General features: G+C 36.6%; 1 protein-coding gene across 1 annotated transcript in view; it reads left to right on the top strand.

The window, feature by feature from the left end:
- The first annotated feature begins 4,255 nt into the window (after positions 1-4,255).
- Positions 4,256-14,262, top strand: part of IMPG1 (interphotoreceptor matrix proteoglycan 1) — a 64,201-nt gene continuing 54,194 nt past the window's right edge. The window contains exon 1 of the mRNA XM_064448636.1: positions 4,256-4,322. Within this exon, the coding sequence (XP_064304706.1) occupies positions 4,256-4,322 (67 nt within the window). The remainder of the gene's footprint in view (positions 4,323-14,262) is intronic.

Raw genomic sequence — 14,262 nt, forward strand, 5'->3', positions numbered from 1 at the left:
TCTTTTTGATCATGGCTAAAGATTGAGTTGCCATTATCAGAAAATTATTCTTTCAAACTGTCTTTGCCAAATGGCTATTCCTAATTTAGAGGAAATAATTATCTCTTAATTGATAGCATTATTTTTTTCCAATGTTATATTTTATCTGTAGCTCTGTTATCCACATTCAGCAGCAGGACACAGGTCTGCATCTTTTCACCATTAGTGGAAATCTTAATGATTCTAAGCAATTCTGTACCATCAGCAATTTTGTTACCTTATCATTTGCCCTCTCTTCCAGCATAAAACCTAATGACAACACCTAGCCTTTGAAATGTTTATTTCTTTCCCTTATTTCTCATCCTTTAACAAGCTATTAATACAGAAGATTTTTCTTTTTACTCCATGACAGCTTAGTTTCTTTAAGAGCATTTTTTTTTTTAAAGAGCATCTTTAAGATCATCAAAAACTGTTGGCTGTCCAGGGATATTGTATCAGCCAGATCATTCTTGTCATTGTGCTTATTTCTTTTATTATGGTTTCTATCTATTTGCCTTGTAGAGAAGTTAGGCTTGATGAAGTACAATTCCCAGATTTGTACTGAAACTTTTCTGAAAACTCTTTCCTTTGTTATAGAAGCCAATCTAAATGCTTAGCTGCACAGTCAGCAACACAGAACCTTAATCTCTGAGTTTCTTTTGAACTCCTGGGTCACTGATGTCTGTTAACGGCTATTTCTCACAATTCAGATTTACTGCTTTATTCTAAACCAAACTATTACTCCACTTCTGCCATTTGCTCAGACTAAAAACTAACTTCATTTCCACAGCATTTGCTACGTTACTACTATTTTCATGACACCCCAGTAGAAATTTAGTACATTATCCCAATGCTATCACTGCCTATGGCCATCAGCAAAGTGAGTTATATGGCATTCTTCCAGGGTATACTGGCTGAGTTAAGTTTTGATAGAATAATGTAAGAATTTCCAGAAGAAATGGGTTTTAAAGAACAATTGGTTTGAAAAACAAGAGAACATTTGCAAGTACAATGTCTGGACACAGATCAGTTCTTTCAGTGAGAAAATATTTTGCTTAGTTTCAAACTGGCTTTCCCTGTTGTGATCATATTTGTTCCCTGCTATTAGGGACACACACCAGAAAGAGGAATTGTCTATGAAATAAGAACAAAAACAGTAAACAAAACATAGGTATTTTTTAGCTATCCTGAGAGATATGTGTTTATTTTTCTTTTTTATTTGATTTAATTTACTGACTAAATATAAATCTTGTATTATTTCAGTAAGAAAAAAGAAAACATGGTGGCTGGGCAGCAGTAGAGGGCAAAATACAAACACTGCCTGACTGGAAAAGTTCAAAGAGCAAAAAGACAATTTGTGTTTTTCATGACAAACTCTCTAAATCCACTACAGGACTACTGCAGATGCCTGTCTTTGATATGCAAACCAGAACATCTAAAAATAAAACATTATTTTTAAAATTTAAAATAATTTGTGAAATATCTTATCTACATCTTAATGCATGAGAAAGAGGGAAAAAAGCCATTCTTGTTTACACATATTATCTTGTTTGTTCCTACAGAGGCCTTTCTAGCTCTCCCAGGGCCATCCCTGCCATTTGCAGATGTGGAGGCTGAGAGACAGTGCTTGGTTTGGGCAAACTCAACAGCAAAGAAGGGAGCAGAACAACCCATGTTTCCTCACTTTTAATCAGAAACCTAAAGCTGTGTCTGGTGCATGCTGGCTGCCAGGTACCAGTCTGGCTCCTACGGAAATAATGAATACCAGAGAAAGACCTGAGGCTATTTAAAATGTACTTCGTAATTATATATCTCCCCTTCCTCAGGGTGGGACAGGTCTCAGGCAAATGCAGCATGGAAATTATAAGGAAAGCAGTTGGCTAGACCAGTAGAATAAATTACTCTTGACAACTAAAACCAGAAGTCAAAGTTAGATGGTATAGACTCTGACGCTGACCGTGTAGAATCTGACTTGCCTTTATGGGTAACACGAGTTGGCTGGCACCCTGATTTACATACCTATGTAGGATACCTAAAATTCAGCCTGATGCATAGCAACTTTTAGATCATCTTTATATGACAATGCCTTGAGTCCCAAACTTAGCAAGAATTTACATCAAAAGTCTTCTAAACAGAGTCCTTGATGGCCTAAACTGTCATTTTTCTGCAAGCAAAGGAAACAGCTTTAATTGTATTTCAACAGCACATCAGTGTATTATTCTAGATATGTGCAGTGATTCACTGATGTGCTGGCTTTGTCTGGGATAGAGTTAATTTCTTCATAGTAGCTAGTACGGGGTTACATTTTGGATTTGTGCTGAAAGCAGTGTTGATAATACAGGGATGTTTCATTATCGTTGAGCAGTGCTTACACAGAGTCAAGGCCCTTTCTGCTTCTCACCCCACCCCACCAGCGAGTAGGCTAGGAGTGCACAAGGAGCTGGGAGGGGACACAGACGGGACACTGACCCCAACAGACCAAAGGGATATCCCACACCATACAATGTCATGCTCAGCACATAAAGCTGGGGGAAGAAGAAGGAATGGGGGCATGTTTAGAGTGATGGTGTTTGTCTTTCCAAGTGATCGTCATGCGTGATAAAGCCCTGCTTTCCTGGAGATGGCTGAACACCTACCTGACGATGGGAAGGAGTGAATTAATTCCTTGGTTTGCTTTGCTTGTATGTATGACTTTTGCTTTACCTATTAAACTGTTCTTATCTCAACCCATGAGTTTTCTCACTTGTACTCTTCTGATTCCCTCCCCCTTCCTACTGTGGGGGACTGAGTGAGCGGCTGGGTGGTGCTTAGTTGGAGGCTGGGGTTAAACCACTACCGTTAGAACAATAAAACAATGTGCAAGAAACAACATACATAAAGCATTAAAATGAGCACTGTAAATCAGAAGATGATTGTGGATTGTAGGGGGGGAAAAAAAAAACAAACCACAGATCTTGTTAGGTCCAGCGCAGCCTCTGTACTAGCTCATCTGAGTAGTAAAAATTGAGCAATCTTGGAAAGGGAGGGAGGTTACCATTGTTTAAATCCTAAGTAAAAATAGATTACTGATTGGGTTCAAATGAAGGTTATTCTTAAGGTAACTTGTACTTACAGATTCTTGCTGCCAGTCTAGATACTTCCTATGTTAACGCACAGTTGCACAAAAATCTCTAGGGGGGACAGACCTTACCAAATGCCCACGTGGTAGCTTTTTTCTGTGTAAAGCAAGAGTAAAAAATGTTCTGGAAGATAGAGACTAAGTATAAAGCACTTAAAAATGCCAAATATATAACTGGAATAGTTATTTGGGAAACTGGAACAGAGCTGTTTGAAAAGCATATTCACTCACTGCCAGTTCTTGGCCTGGTTATAGCTATGTGCTTGAAACAGCATTTCTCAACGCCATTTCTATTCTCCCTCCATGCAGCACCTTCCCCTCCCCACTCCCAGTTTGGCATCAGATTGTGCCAGCCCTGAACACTGCTGCAATTTACTGCTGAGTCACATCATTTCACTGCTGTCAGAGAACATCATCATCACTGCTGTGATTGGAATATTGCAACAGCAACCTTTTGGTATGAGAAGCGAGAGAGGCTTCCAAGACATATGCAGTGGAAAAGCTGAGTATGTTCTTTCAGAAAAAGCTGTCTTCCTCTTCAAAGGAAGTTCCCTGGGTTTTATCATCACTGGTATGGATATAGCAGAATTAGCTTTCTCCGTGGTTTCCCCTCTGCTCACATGTCATACCTTCAGAATGCCCGAAGGATCAATGTTCGAAGGCAATGGGCACTAGAAGAGACTTCCATTGTTTATCGTGGTGCTGCTGAAGTCTTCTGGGGTTGACAGATGCTGCTCCAGAAGGTTAATAAGATGAAGAAAGCTCTTCCAGCTGGACCATAAGAGGGATTATGTCTGAGCAGCAGATAAACAGATTATTCCAGAAACAGACACTGCTTTTTTTAAAAAACTTCGTCACTCTTGTCTTATCAGTCCAGTCCCCCAGGCTAGAAGTGTGTGCGTTGGAAGGGCTTGTCCAGTTCTTGCATTCTGGCATCTGTTGCACTCTCTGCCTAGTTGCAACTCAATGCGGTCCAAGGCTGGGGACACTTGAAAAATAATAAGAGGGAAGACGTTTGGGATTTTAGTTCTTTAAGAAAACAAAATTCTTCTGCTTGACCTAAATATTCTTATTTTCTGCATGATTGATCTTGAAAACTGTGAATGATCAATAGACAGCATGCATTTGAAAACTGGATTAATATTTTTGATCATTTGCCTTGCCCTCCAAGTTCAGGGAAGCAGAGGTAAGTTCATAGATTAAAGGTTTATATTAAATGACATTGCATATGTTGAATAAAATAATTGAAAGATCAGGGTGTTCTCACATTACAGAATTGTCTTTGGAATTTTGTGTTTTGACAATTCAGCTAGAGACAGTACAGTTACTGATGCTGCTATAAAGTTGGAAAAGGAAATGGCAAGATTTCTTACGTGTGTTTCCCAGGCATTACAATCTCTGTAAGAGATGCCATTTAGTTTTTGTTTATGTGCATATGTTCTGTTATGAAAAAATATAATCTCAGAAACAATTATATGGAAGGGGCAAAATAGCTGAAAAAAAATCTAAGTGTTGACATCGTTAAAGATGGTCTGTCATCCTTGAAATGAAGGGATAATAGTAAAATATACCTTTCCATTTACTAGCCATTGTCAGAAACTTCAAAAACTTTTAGATATACACATTCTGGAGGAGTAATTCATACTGGTAAATATACAAAAAATGGCAATACCAGTAAGGATTACTGTAGTAATACTAATTGTAAGGTTATTTACAGAATACAGACAACTCCTCTCTACTTACTACAACAACCAATTATGGCTCCTTTTAAAAACATTTAAAAGTTCACAGAAACTTTAAAGCTTCTTCAACAACAAAAAAGAAAAGATGGTGATGTGATTTTTCCCTCTTCAGCTCCATATTTAATAGATTTAGAGCTTTGGGGGACATGTTTAATTTTGGGGGATGTTTATTACTAACTTTTCTATCTATGCTTCGATATTTATGTAATTTAATTAAAAGCCAACATTACAACTGTTTTATGCTTGCCCAAGTCAATGACCTCCTATTTTATGTCAACCTCAGGCACGTTAAATGCAAAGAATGTAAAATGATAAAAGAGAGGTCTCATCAGTGGTGTTTAAATATTTGTTAAATAGACAGTGTGAAACACAGTCTTCTCTCAAAACTCCTTGGAAAGTGTTAATTTCCTTTTTTTTTTTTTTTGGTCTTGCTCTTCTTTGCACAGATTTTCTTTAAAATATAAAGAACACAGTTCTTGTATCTCACTGAAATGATGTAAATCTTCTCTAGTGGACAATTACTTCAGTACTGAAAAAACCTTGGGAAAAAGTAATGTATTAGTTAACAGTAGATCTATATTGTGTTGCTCTTTAATTTTACTCCTACTTCCCTGTAAATAGTGTCATTTAATCATTAATGATATTTCAGAAATGTGGCAAAAAGTGAGAGAATGAGTAATAGTTCATGTCTGACAAGAAGAAAAGTTATATCAAAATTCACTGCTTTTGCATTGAAGTTGCATATCCTATGATGGAAAGAGGCAAAATGAATTCCAGGTAATTTGTGCATGCTGGATGGTATCATTACTGTCCATATTTAAAATGAACAGAGAAAGTAATAATGTAAAAAGTCATGCCACACAGTTTCACCCATTGCAAAGTGTAATGGTATATTACACTACACTTCCCATAAAAGACTTCGGCAAAATTCTGGGAGGCTACCTTGACAAAGAGGAATACAGAACTCTCCCTAAGAGATGTTATCTCCCTAAGAGATGTAGTAGTAGAGATTGGTGCACAGAACGTTTGTCAACACACAGAAAACAACAACCAATTATAAAACTTCATATAACATCCTGCTTATGTAGTAGTGTTGGAATTTTCTCATTTTTGATGGCTTTCAGGGGACAAAATATTTTTTCTATACATGCGTGTCAATGATAACTGGAAAAATTCCTTCCCAACAGTTTTATAAAGTACATGTGGTATGCATAAACACATAATAATTACTTTTTATTGCCATGTAGTCATGCCACATGCAATATTTTAAAACTACATTATCTCAAATATATGCATACAGATCTCAAAAGACTTAATACTTGTGTTAAGAAACTTCTTTACCAGAGCAGAGATGCTTCCAGAAGTATTATATGACTTAGCATTAGGTCCAGATGCTTACAGAAAATATTTTCAAAAGTACACAGGCTCTCCCAATAGCCTGAATACTTATATTAATCACTCATTAGTGATCCTAACATAGATGATTTGAGGCTTTTATGGCTATTCAAGTTTGCGGTGTGTGTCAACTCTGACAGACTATGAAACAGAAGACTAAGATATAAAATACTCCCATCTTAAAAGAAAAAACAGAAAGCTAATAATCTCTAAATATAGGGTTAATAAGTTGATTCATTTTTCCCTCATAAACAAAACTATCTTAAAATCAAATTCCTGATTTGCTCACATCTATATTTAACAAAAAGTGAGTTAACAAAAGCGAGGCTTGCTCAGGCCCTTTGGTCCTTCCTCCCTCTCCCTATTTTAGGATGAAAAGAGTCCTTCTCCCAGCCCTTTGGAGGCTGTCCAGGAGCACCACCAATTCCACGGTAAACAAAAAGGAAACTGTAGGGAGCAAAATTAAGACTTTAGAGATAGAGTATTTATCTTTGGCCATGACTAGTGCTAGAATCCAGGAAATGACCTCAGGACTTGAACGCAGGTCTTTGCCACTGTCCTAACAATGGGAAGGGAAAGTGAGGAGGATAAAATCTTTGCAGCAGCAAAAAATCTGCATGCAAAATATGACAGCAGAGTAATTTTTGACTGCTGAACTGTAAACCACTGAAAACCCAGACTAACTAGCAAAATATAGAGGAGCTTTGAACTCCCAAGACTGTACACCGATCCTGGGTACATCCTAGCACTTGATACAGAAAAAGTAAGGGAGCCAGAGAGTGTTCAAGGGAGTTTAGTGTTATTTTTTATTCAGCAAGCAAATATCCGCTATTTACTCAGCCATTCTTTAGGACACAAAGGCTTTGTGTGTGCTCTGTGAAATCATTTTAATTCATTCTGACTTACCCCTTCCCACTCGGCTGTTCCAGTTCAGCCATAAGTGTTGCAGATCTTCATTACTATAATTGCCTTTTTAAAAAGGGTTAAGCAAATCTGTGCCAAAGCGAAAGGGAAGTCAAAGAACATAAAGCTACAAAGAAAGAAAAAAAAGACATCTGCTTCTTGCACTGAGTATTTCTACTTTCATCCACAAAATAAGAATTACCAGTTCAAGTTAACTTTCCTGGCTGTGCTTATAAAAAAAAAAAGTAAACTTTTTCTTTTTCCCCTTCCCAAACAAATGTAACACTGGATTATATGTGGGTTTTAATCTTCTCTATTTCCTGGCTAAAAGCCAAACTCAAATGAAAATACTAGAATATTGTTGCTGAATCTGAAAGATTAATTCCAGATATAAGCACACCAGTACCATAGTGATTAGTGAACTATATGTGAATGAACAGTTAGACGTGAGAGTTTTTTTCTCTAAAAACACCTGCGGACAAGACCGATAACAAAAGGTTTTCTCCCTTTACGGGACATTAATTTACAGGTTACAATAAGGTAACTTTGCCTGGAGTCTTATCCTGCTAGAAAACCAGATTATTGTTTATACTATTCTTCATTTCTCTGCAAATTGTGGTGTGCTAGTGGCTTCAGCAATATACTAAGCAACACGGGCAGCGCTCATCAGGCGTAGCAAATCCACTTTCTTCTTCCCAGGAGGAAAACTGTGTATGCATTCCTCTGCATTTTGATGCTTTAAAATATTTTAAATATATTTTTTCCCCTCTACTTTTGTACCTCTGTCTTATTCCCAGTCTGTCTGGGATTGAAATGTGTCTTCCACTCATTCTCTATCACATAATTTTTATCAGGAATTAAATGAACTATTCTGCACATTCCGTGCACTTTGCGCTTTGCAAGCCCAGCTGTGTTTCAGACAATTTCTTCCCCTTAGGACTGTGTGATATTGAACAACGAACTTCCTGAAAAGAAATATCTATCTATCTGTCTGCTTGTATATACATATATACTGGCATTTAGTCACTATGTACTGCTATTTACTGGAAGACACTTCAGAATAGTAACGTATCTGGGAAACATAGGATTAACAATCATCTGGGAGTACCCTGACACCTGCCACAGTGTAGCTGTGTTTATATACCCTTACATAATTGTAGCACACCTTATTGTTTTATGCAAGCATGCCACTAGTTTTAACCCTACAATATACCTGTCTGACAGAGTAACACAATCACCCTCATTTTACAAAAGCGTAAGAACCTGAGATGTAACATAGAAACCAAAGCACTGACCTGTAAAAAGCATTGCAGTCATAAACCAGGACATCAGCAGAGTTTAGCAGGCTGATTCTCAAAGCAACTGACAGATCACACAGTTGTCTTCAAGCTAGTTGTACTTAGGCCACCATGCTTATCTTTTCAGTGGTGACGGTCTACTGGATTTTAAATTTCCATTTCAGTGCAGAGCCAAAACTACCTTCTTATTGACTACTCTGCATCTTTCAGTACTCCTCTCAGACTTTATCCAATTGTATATTAATAATCCTGGTAACCCTGTTACCTGATACACCAATTTTAGTGGGTATGCTCCAGGTATACCTATCATACATTTGAGAACACAGATCATAGCAGCCCCAGCTGCCTCAGGCAGAAGCAGTAATGCACTCATCTTTCATTTTGTGATTTTGTGGTTACAGCACAAAATGAAGGCAGTGCTAATCAAGTTCTTTTCCCTTTCCTCTTCTCCCTCAAAATTAGATCAATTTCATCTAGCTTAGAAGTTGGCCATGCTTAGAGAAAGGAATTGGACTAGGTGACCTTCAGGTGTCCTCCCAACCTAACTTGGACTATGCAGCTTGACACATAACTAAGTAAGGTTAAGCCCAAGTCACTCTCTGTCAAAATGAGATGGAGTCAGTTAGCCAGAGACTGTAGACTGTATTGCATGATAAGTACCCCTAAACAGTGAGTGCCTTAAATGAAACGTATGATGTCAAGGAAAACATGAGTTTCTTATGATGCTTTTTCTGGTAGGAAGGAAATGTGTCAAAATTACTCGTGTTGACTCATAAAGCTTTCAGTGTGTTCAGTATTTGTGGTTGCTACAGACTGCATTTATTATTAATGTGGATTTATTCTTAGTCAGTATATGACAGCTATATTCACAAAAGCAGGAGAATCTTACCAGTGGCATATTATGTTTTCTGGTCTCATCTATAATAGGCAGATAATTCACCACAGTTATTTTGCCATGAATTGTATAGTTAGCATAATTCAAAGATGTTACAAAATTGTCTGTTTAGAGAGAAAAAATTATGTTTTTCTGTTATAAGGCCTAAACATAAATCTCATAAAAATTGTTTCAAATTATCTCCTTAGCTTTCTTTCTGAAATCAATTGATTTAACAATTGTGTTTCTCCATGTAGCATAGAAAACCACTCAGATTTGTGTGAGTATCTGGGAGGAGGGGAACAGTTGAGGGATTATGATACCTAGTTTAGTTTCTCAGTGTTACCTTCTTGCAGAAATTAAATTCTTTACACTTTCTGAAATTCCGAAGTACCTTGGTTAATGACAACAGTTTTCTTCGGTACCGGAATGTAAATCCAGGATAATTTAAATGCTTCTGCAAAAGAACCATTATCAAATGCCATCTCCTATCTTTGGATGGAACACCATTAAAACAAAAAGTTTTGGGGGTTTGTTAAAATTTAGACACTTACTACAATAATTGCTGTATCATATATTTCAAAATAATTTATCACATCCTTCTCCAGATTTATTTCTGTATAGATTCTGAGGTGTAGATTGTTTAATTATAACGAAACATTTAGTATTTTTAACATAAGGATAACAATAGGAATATATCACATAAGGATACATGGGAGCCTTGTGTTATTTGACTGCTGTGTTAACAGCAACATAATTCATCATCATCCATAAATGTTTAAAGGAGTGTCGTCACGTATTCCTTCCAAGAAACAGGATTTATGAAAACCCACCACTTTCCTGAATTATCAGGAAGGAAAATCCCCTGGTACAGATCTAATTCAAAACAATAATATGGTCTTTAAAAGGCTGAAAATGACAGAACTTATCTTTTAAGCAGGAGCCTGGAGTTTAAGTCATAGAGAGCTTGAGCACAGCTTGTGAACATGTGCAGGTGTAGTTTTGTCATGCTGAATCCAAACAAGAGATACAGGGATCAGGTGTATTTTGTCTTCAGTACAAAGTCCCCACCTCAGGGCCTAGCACCTACCTCCCTGACACATAAGGTGATGCTGAATCTTGGATAACACCAGGTATTGGTAGGTACATGAAAGGTTCTGTAGTGCTGGGTGTGTAGACACCCGCTTTATGGCACTTGCGCAGGAAGTTTGCTAGTGGACATCGCTCAGCTGAACACAGGGTCTTCCAAGCCGGAGGCCTAGACCTGACCCCCATACCCCTCCGCCACAATTAGATACCCAGGCCTCATTCCACAGGTAATGTTCCTATTTAGTGACGTTTAAGAATTACACTGACAGAAGCCAACATACAAAACAGGAATTACCAGGCTCATCACTGTCAATATTAACTCTGAGGAATTAAAATTAATTTCAATTAATCTAAATGCCTTAGCCCTCTTCTTCTCTTTTAGGAACACAGGCATTCTTCTCTGGCCAGTGTTCATCTTCTGAAGCTAGGCATCAATGCCAGCTCCTTATCTTTCAGCAAAACAGCTCCCCAGTAGTGGAATCTCCCCTCTTACCCAGCAGTTCACTGGCTACTTGCACTAAAGCTGAAGAATTGAGATCCAAACTGAGTTCCGTCCTGTGCCTCAGCTACCCCAGCTAGCTTCCCGACAAGACCCACTACCCACCACAATGCAGCAACTGTTGGGGCCGAGTCCCCTCAGCAATTCCTCTCAAAATTCTTTCGCTGTGTGCATTAAAAATAGTTAAAGAATATATTGGTCCCAAAGATAAGTACAAGAAAGACATATAGTCTTGTCTTTAAGGGCACTGAGCAATCAGAGAAAAGACCTGAGCAGATTAAATATTAGTCTTAATTCTTCTAATACAGGATTCCATGATCTCAAGTTGTTAAAGTAGTGAGGCTTCACGGTTGTGAAAACAAGCTTGGAAATGTGATGCAAACACAGTCAGAGCTACAGTGCTTTATCATATTTTGAAAATCTTTTGCTATATTTGTCTAAGTTCAGGACTAGAGGTCAGGAACTCCACATTTTAATGATGACTGACGGTGACTCTGTAGATCACCTTGGTAAAACTACCTCAACTTTTTTCCTCAAGTATGCCACCTGGAAAATGGGGACAAAGACACAGATTCTTTCATATGAGAATAAAGAAGGAGAGTTACAGCTTTGTTTAAGGCACCTTGGAGATGAAGCTAAAGTACAGTAAAATGTTACCAGATTTTGACAGTTATCTGGCTTTCTGCCCGGGAACTATCAAAGAAAACTAAAAATCTTGGACATACCTTTTAAAGTTAAAACTGAAACAGTCACCTTTGTGAAACAACAGAGTTAAATAAAGTCAATTTGGGCAGGTAAACACTGAATATATTAAAGGCATATGTTTGTTTCAGAAAAGAGAACAAGAACAAAAAAATATTACAAAAATTTTTTATTTTATGAAAAGTAAACTGGCCTAGTATTATTGGGATTTTTAAAATGATCAAATTATGTACACTGTAAATTTTCACCACTCCAGTTTATTTGTTTACTGCGTTGCATGGTAAAAAGAAAAGGGATCGACTAATACATATGGATTCAATTTCTTAATAGCAGAGGTCTTTTTAGATATTTTTTTTTTCAACCCAGGACACTGAAAGCAAAACATCTAAAAAGTTGGTGGTGGAGGCATATTATAGTTAAGTACATGGCTGATCCACCTGGGAGTCTTAGGTAAAAATTTCTCAGTTCAGAATTTTCACAAACACAGGAGAAAGAACAGGTCTGAAGGACTGTGAATAAATAATGTTTGTACAAGAAGACAGGTTTTCTTCCATTCACTTTCAGTAAATATTAGGAAATAAGTATTGGACAATCATGTGAAGAAAGGGGCTGATGCTTTCTGCAATTCAAATTTTGCTTCATTTTAGTGAAAAAAATTTATTTCAAGAACTGATGATAATAAGTGTTACTCTAGTAAGGGAAATTTACTAACCACAAGATATAAATGAAATTAAAGATATCACAATAAGCATACTTAAGCAACAGATCACTCCCATAAAAAAAGTGGAAACTGAAGGGAAAGAATGAAAAGAGAAAAAATTTATACCTACCCTGAATAGGCTAGCAGAACAGTGATAACTTGGAGCAGATAATGTATGATCACTTTCTGAGACTGAAAAGCCCAAATAGTGACCCTAACTCAGAGCATTTGAAATCATTACAGCAATCATTTGAGAAGAATCTCCTTTGTCAGTCTTATGAATAGTATAATTCTTTATTTAAGTTAATGACTTAGGGATAAATCCTGAGGCAGAAGCAAATCCTTCAAGAAAGGCATTTGCTCCATACAAAAGCTATCAAAGAGCTTAGTCACAAAATCCTCTGCCTCAGTTGGTAGGCTGCCTGGACAGCTGCTCAGTCACAGTTAACATACCTTGTAAAAGGGAAAAGACTTAAAACTGGCTACTTTCCATGTAGATTTGGGGTATTTTCTTCTAAAGGATTTCAGGGGTCCATTTTGAGATTTCAGTGGCATTGGAACTTCTGCTTTCACCCCATATATAATTCAAGTAATTCAGTGTCGCAGTTGATCCGGTGTTTGACTGCTTGTGGTTTCTGATGGACCCAGAGTTATGTTTTCACAGGGGAAATTCCTTGTATGCAGTTTATGGCTTATGATCTAACATTACCATAGAAAAATTACTTCCATTTCATTTAATGACAAACACCGTATGACTGCATCATCATTTAAAATTACCTTGCAACAGTTAGACAGTTATAGGTCCACAGGTTGCTGCTTCTGGCATGCTTTACAAAGCATTAACAGTCACCTCTTGCCTTCATTGTATAACTCCCTGTCTTTCATAGAATATTCATCATAATCAAGCAATCAACTTTTTTCCAAATCAGAGTACCACCTACCTCATAATGATTATGATTTCTATACAGTAAGTATTCAATGTCCATTCTGAAGTTAAATAAGAACTGATACATATACATACACACAGATATATGCATACTGACATGTATATGTATACTGACATATATGGCAGAACTTTTCCCTTTCTTTACTTCAAGTACTATTCTTTTTATAACTGTATACTTTTCAATCATTTTTCTCTTATCATTTATCTGCTGAATTTTCTTTAAACATTTAATTAATGTGTTCAAAATTGTCAAGATAATGTGTTTTTACCTTCCTTATTTTCTCTTGATTTGCCTGAGAACATAATTAGTGTTTCTTATATGCAGCACGACACCTCTTCTTTCTTTGGCAAACTGACAATTTTTAATACTTAAATTTTTTTATAGTATTATTCGCACTGAACTTGTTCTTTTTGAACCCTATTATTTCCTTTTCTTCTTCTTTTACAAGTTTTTAAACCATTCTTCAAAGCAATTTTTTCAGTTGATTTGTCAGCATTCAGGCACACATATACCATGCCTTTCTTACATTTTCTTCCTTAAAGTTTTCAACCTTTTTTTTACATTTTTACATTTGTATGTAAATATTTACATAAAATGTAAAAACAATTACATTACAGAAATTTTTACACTTTTCTTTCAAAAGAGTTCTTTCAACCTTTTATTCTGTTTGCATTTCTCTTTATTTTTCATCTGTAATGACTGTATCAAATGTATGAAAATGCAACCAAAAAAAGGTATTTCCAAATTAACTTTAACAGCTTTATTAATATATATGCAAAATTTTGGAAGACAATCTAAAAGATACTAATTGCCTCTGTCACACAGTCCTGTAATTTCAGCTCATTTGAATGTGTGCCTTATATGCTATTTTTGTTATTAACATTCTTATATTAACTTTAGCTGCTATGTCATGTAGTACTGCTTCACAAATACTTAGGAAGTGGAATGAAATGAGTCCTGAATTTCTGCGTGTCTTT

Source organism: Phalacrocorax carbo, chromosome 3, assembly GCF_963921805.1.
Source record: "Phalacrocorax carbo chromosome 3, bPhaCar2.1, whole genome shotgun sequence".
Taxonomy (NCBI): Eukaryota; Metazoa; Chordata; class Aves; order Suliformes; family Phalacrocoracidae; genus Phalacrocorax; species Phalacrocorax carbo.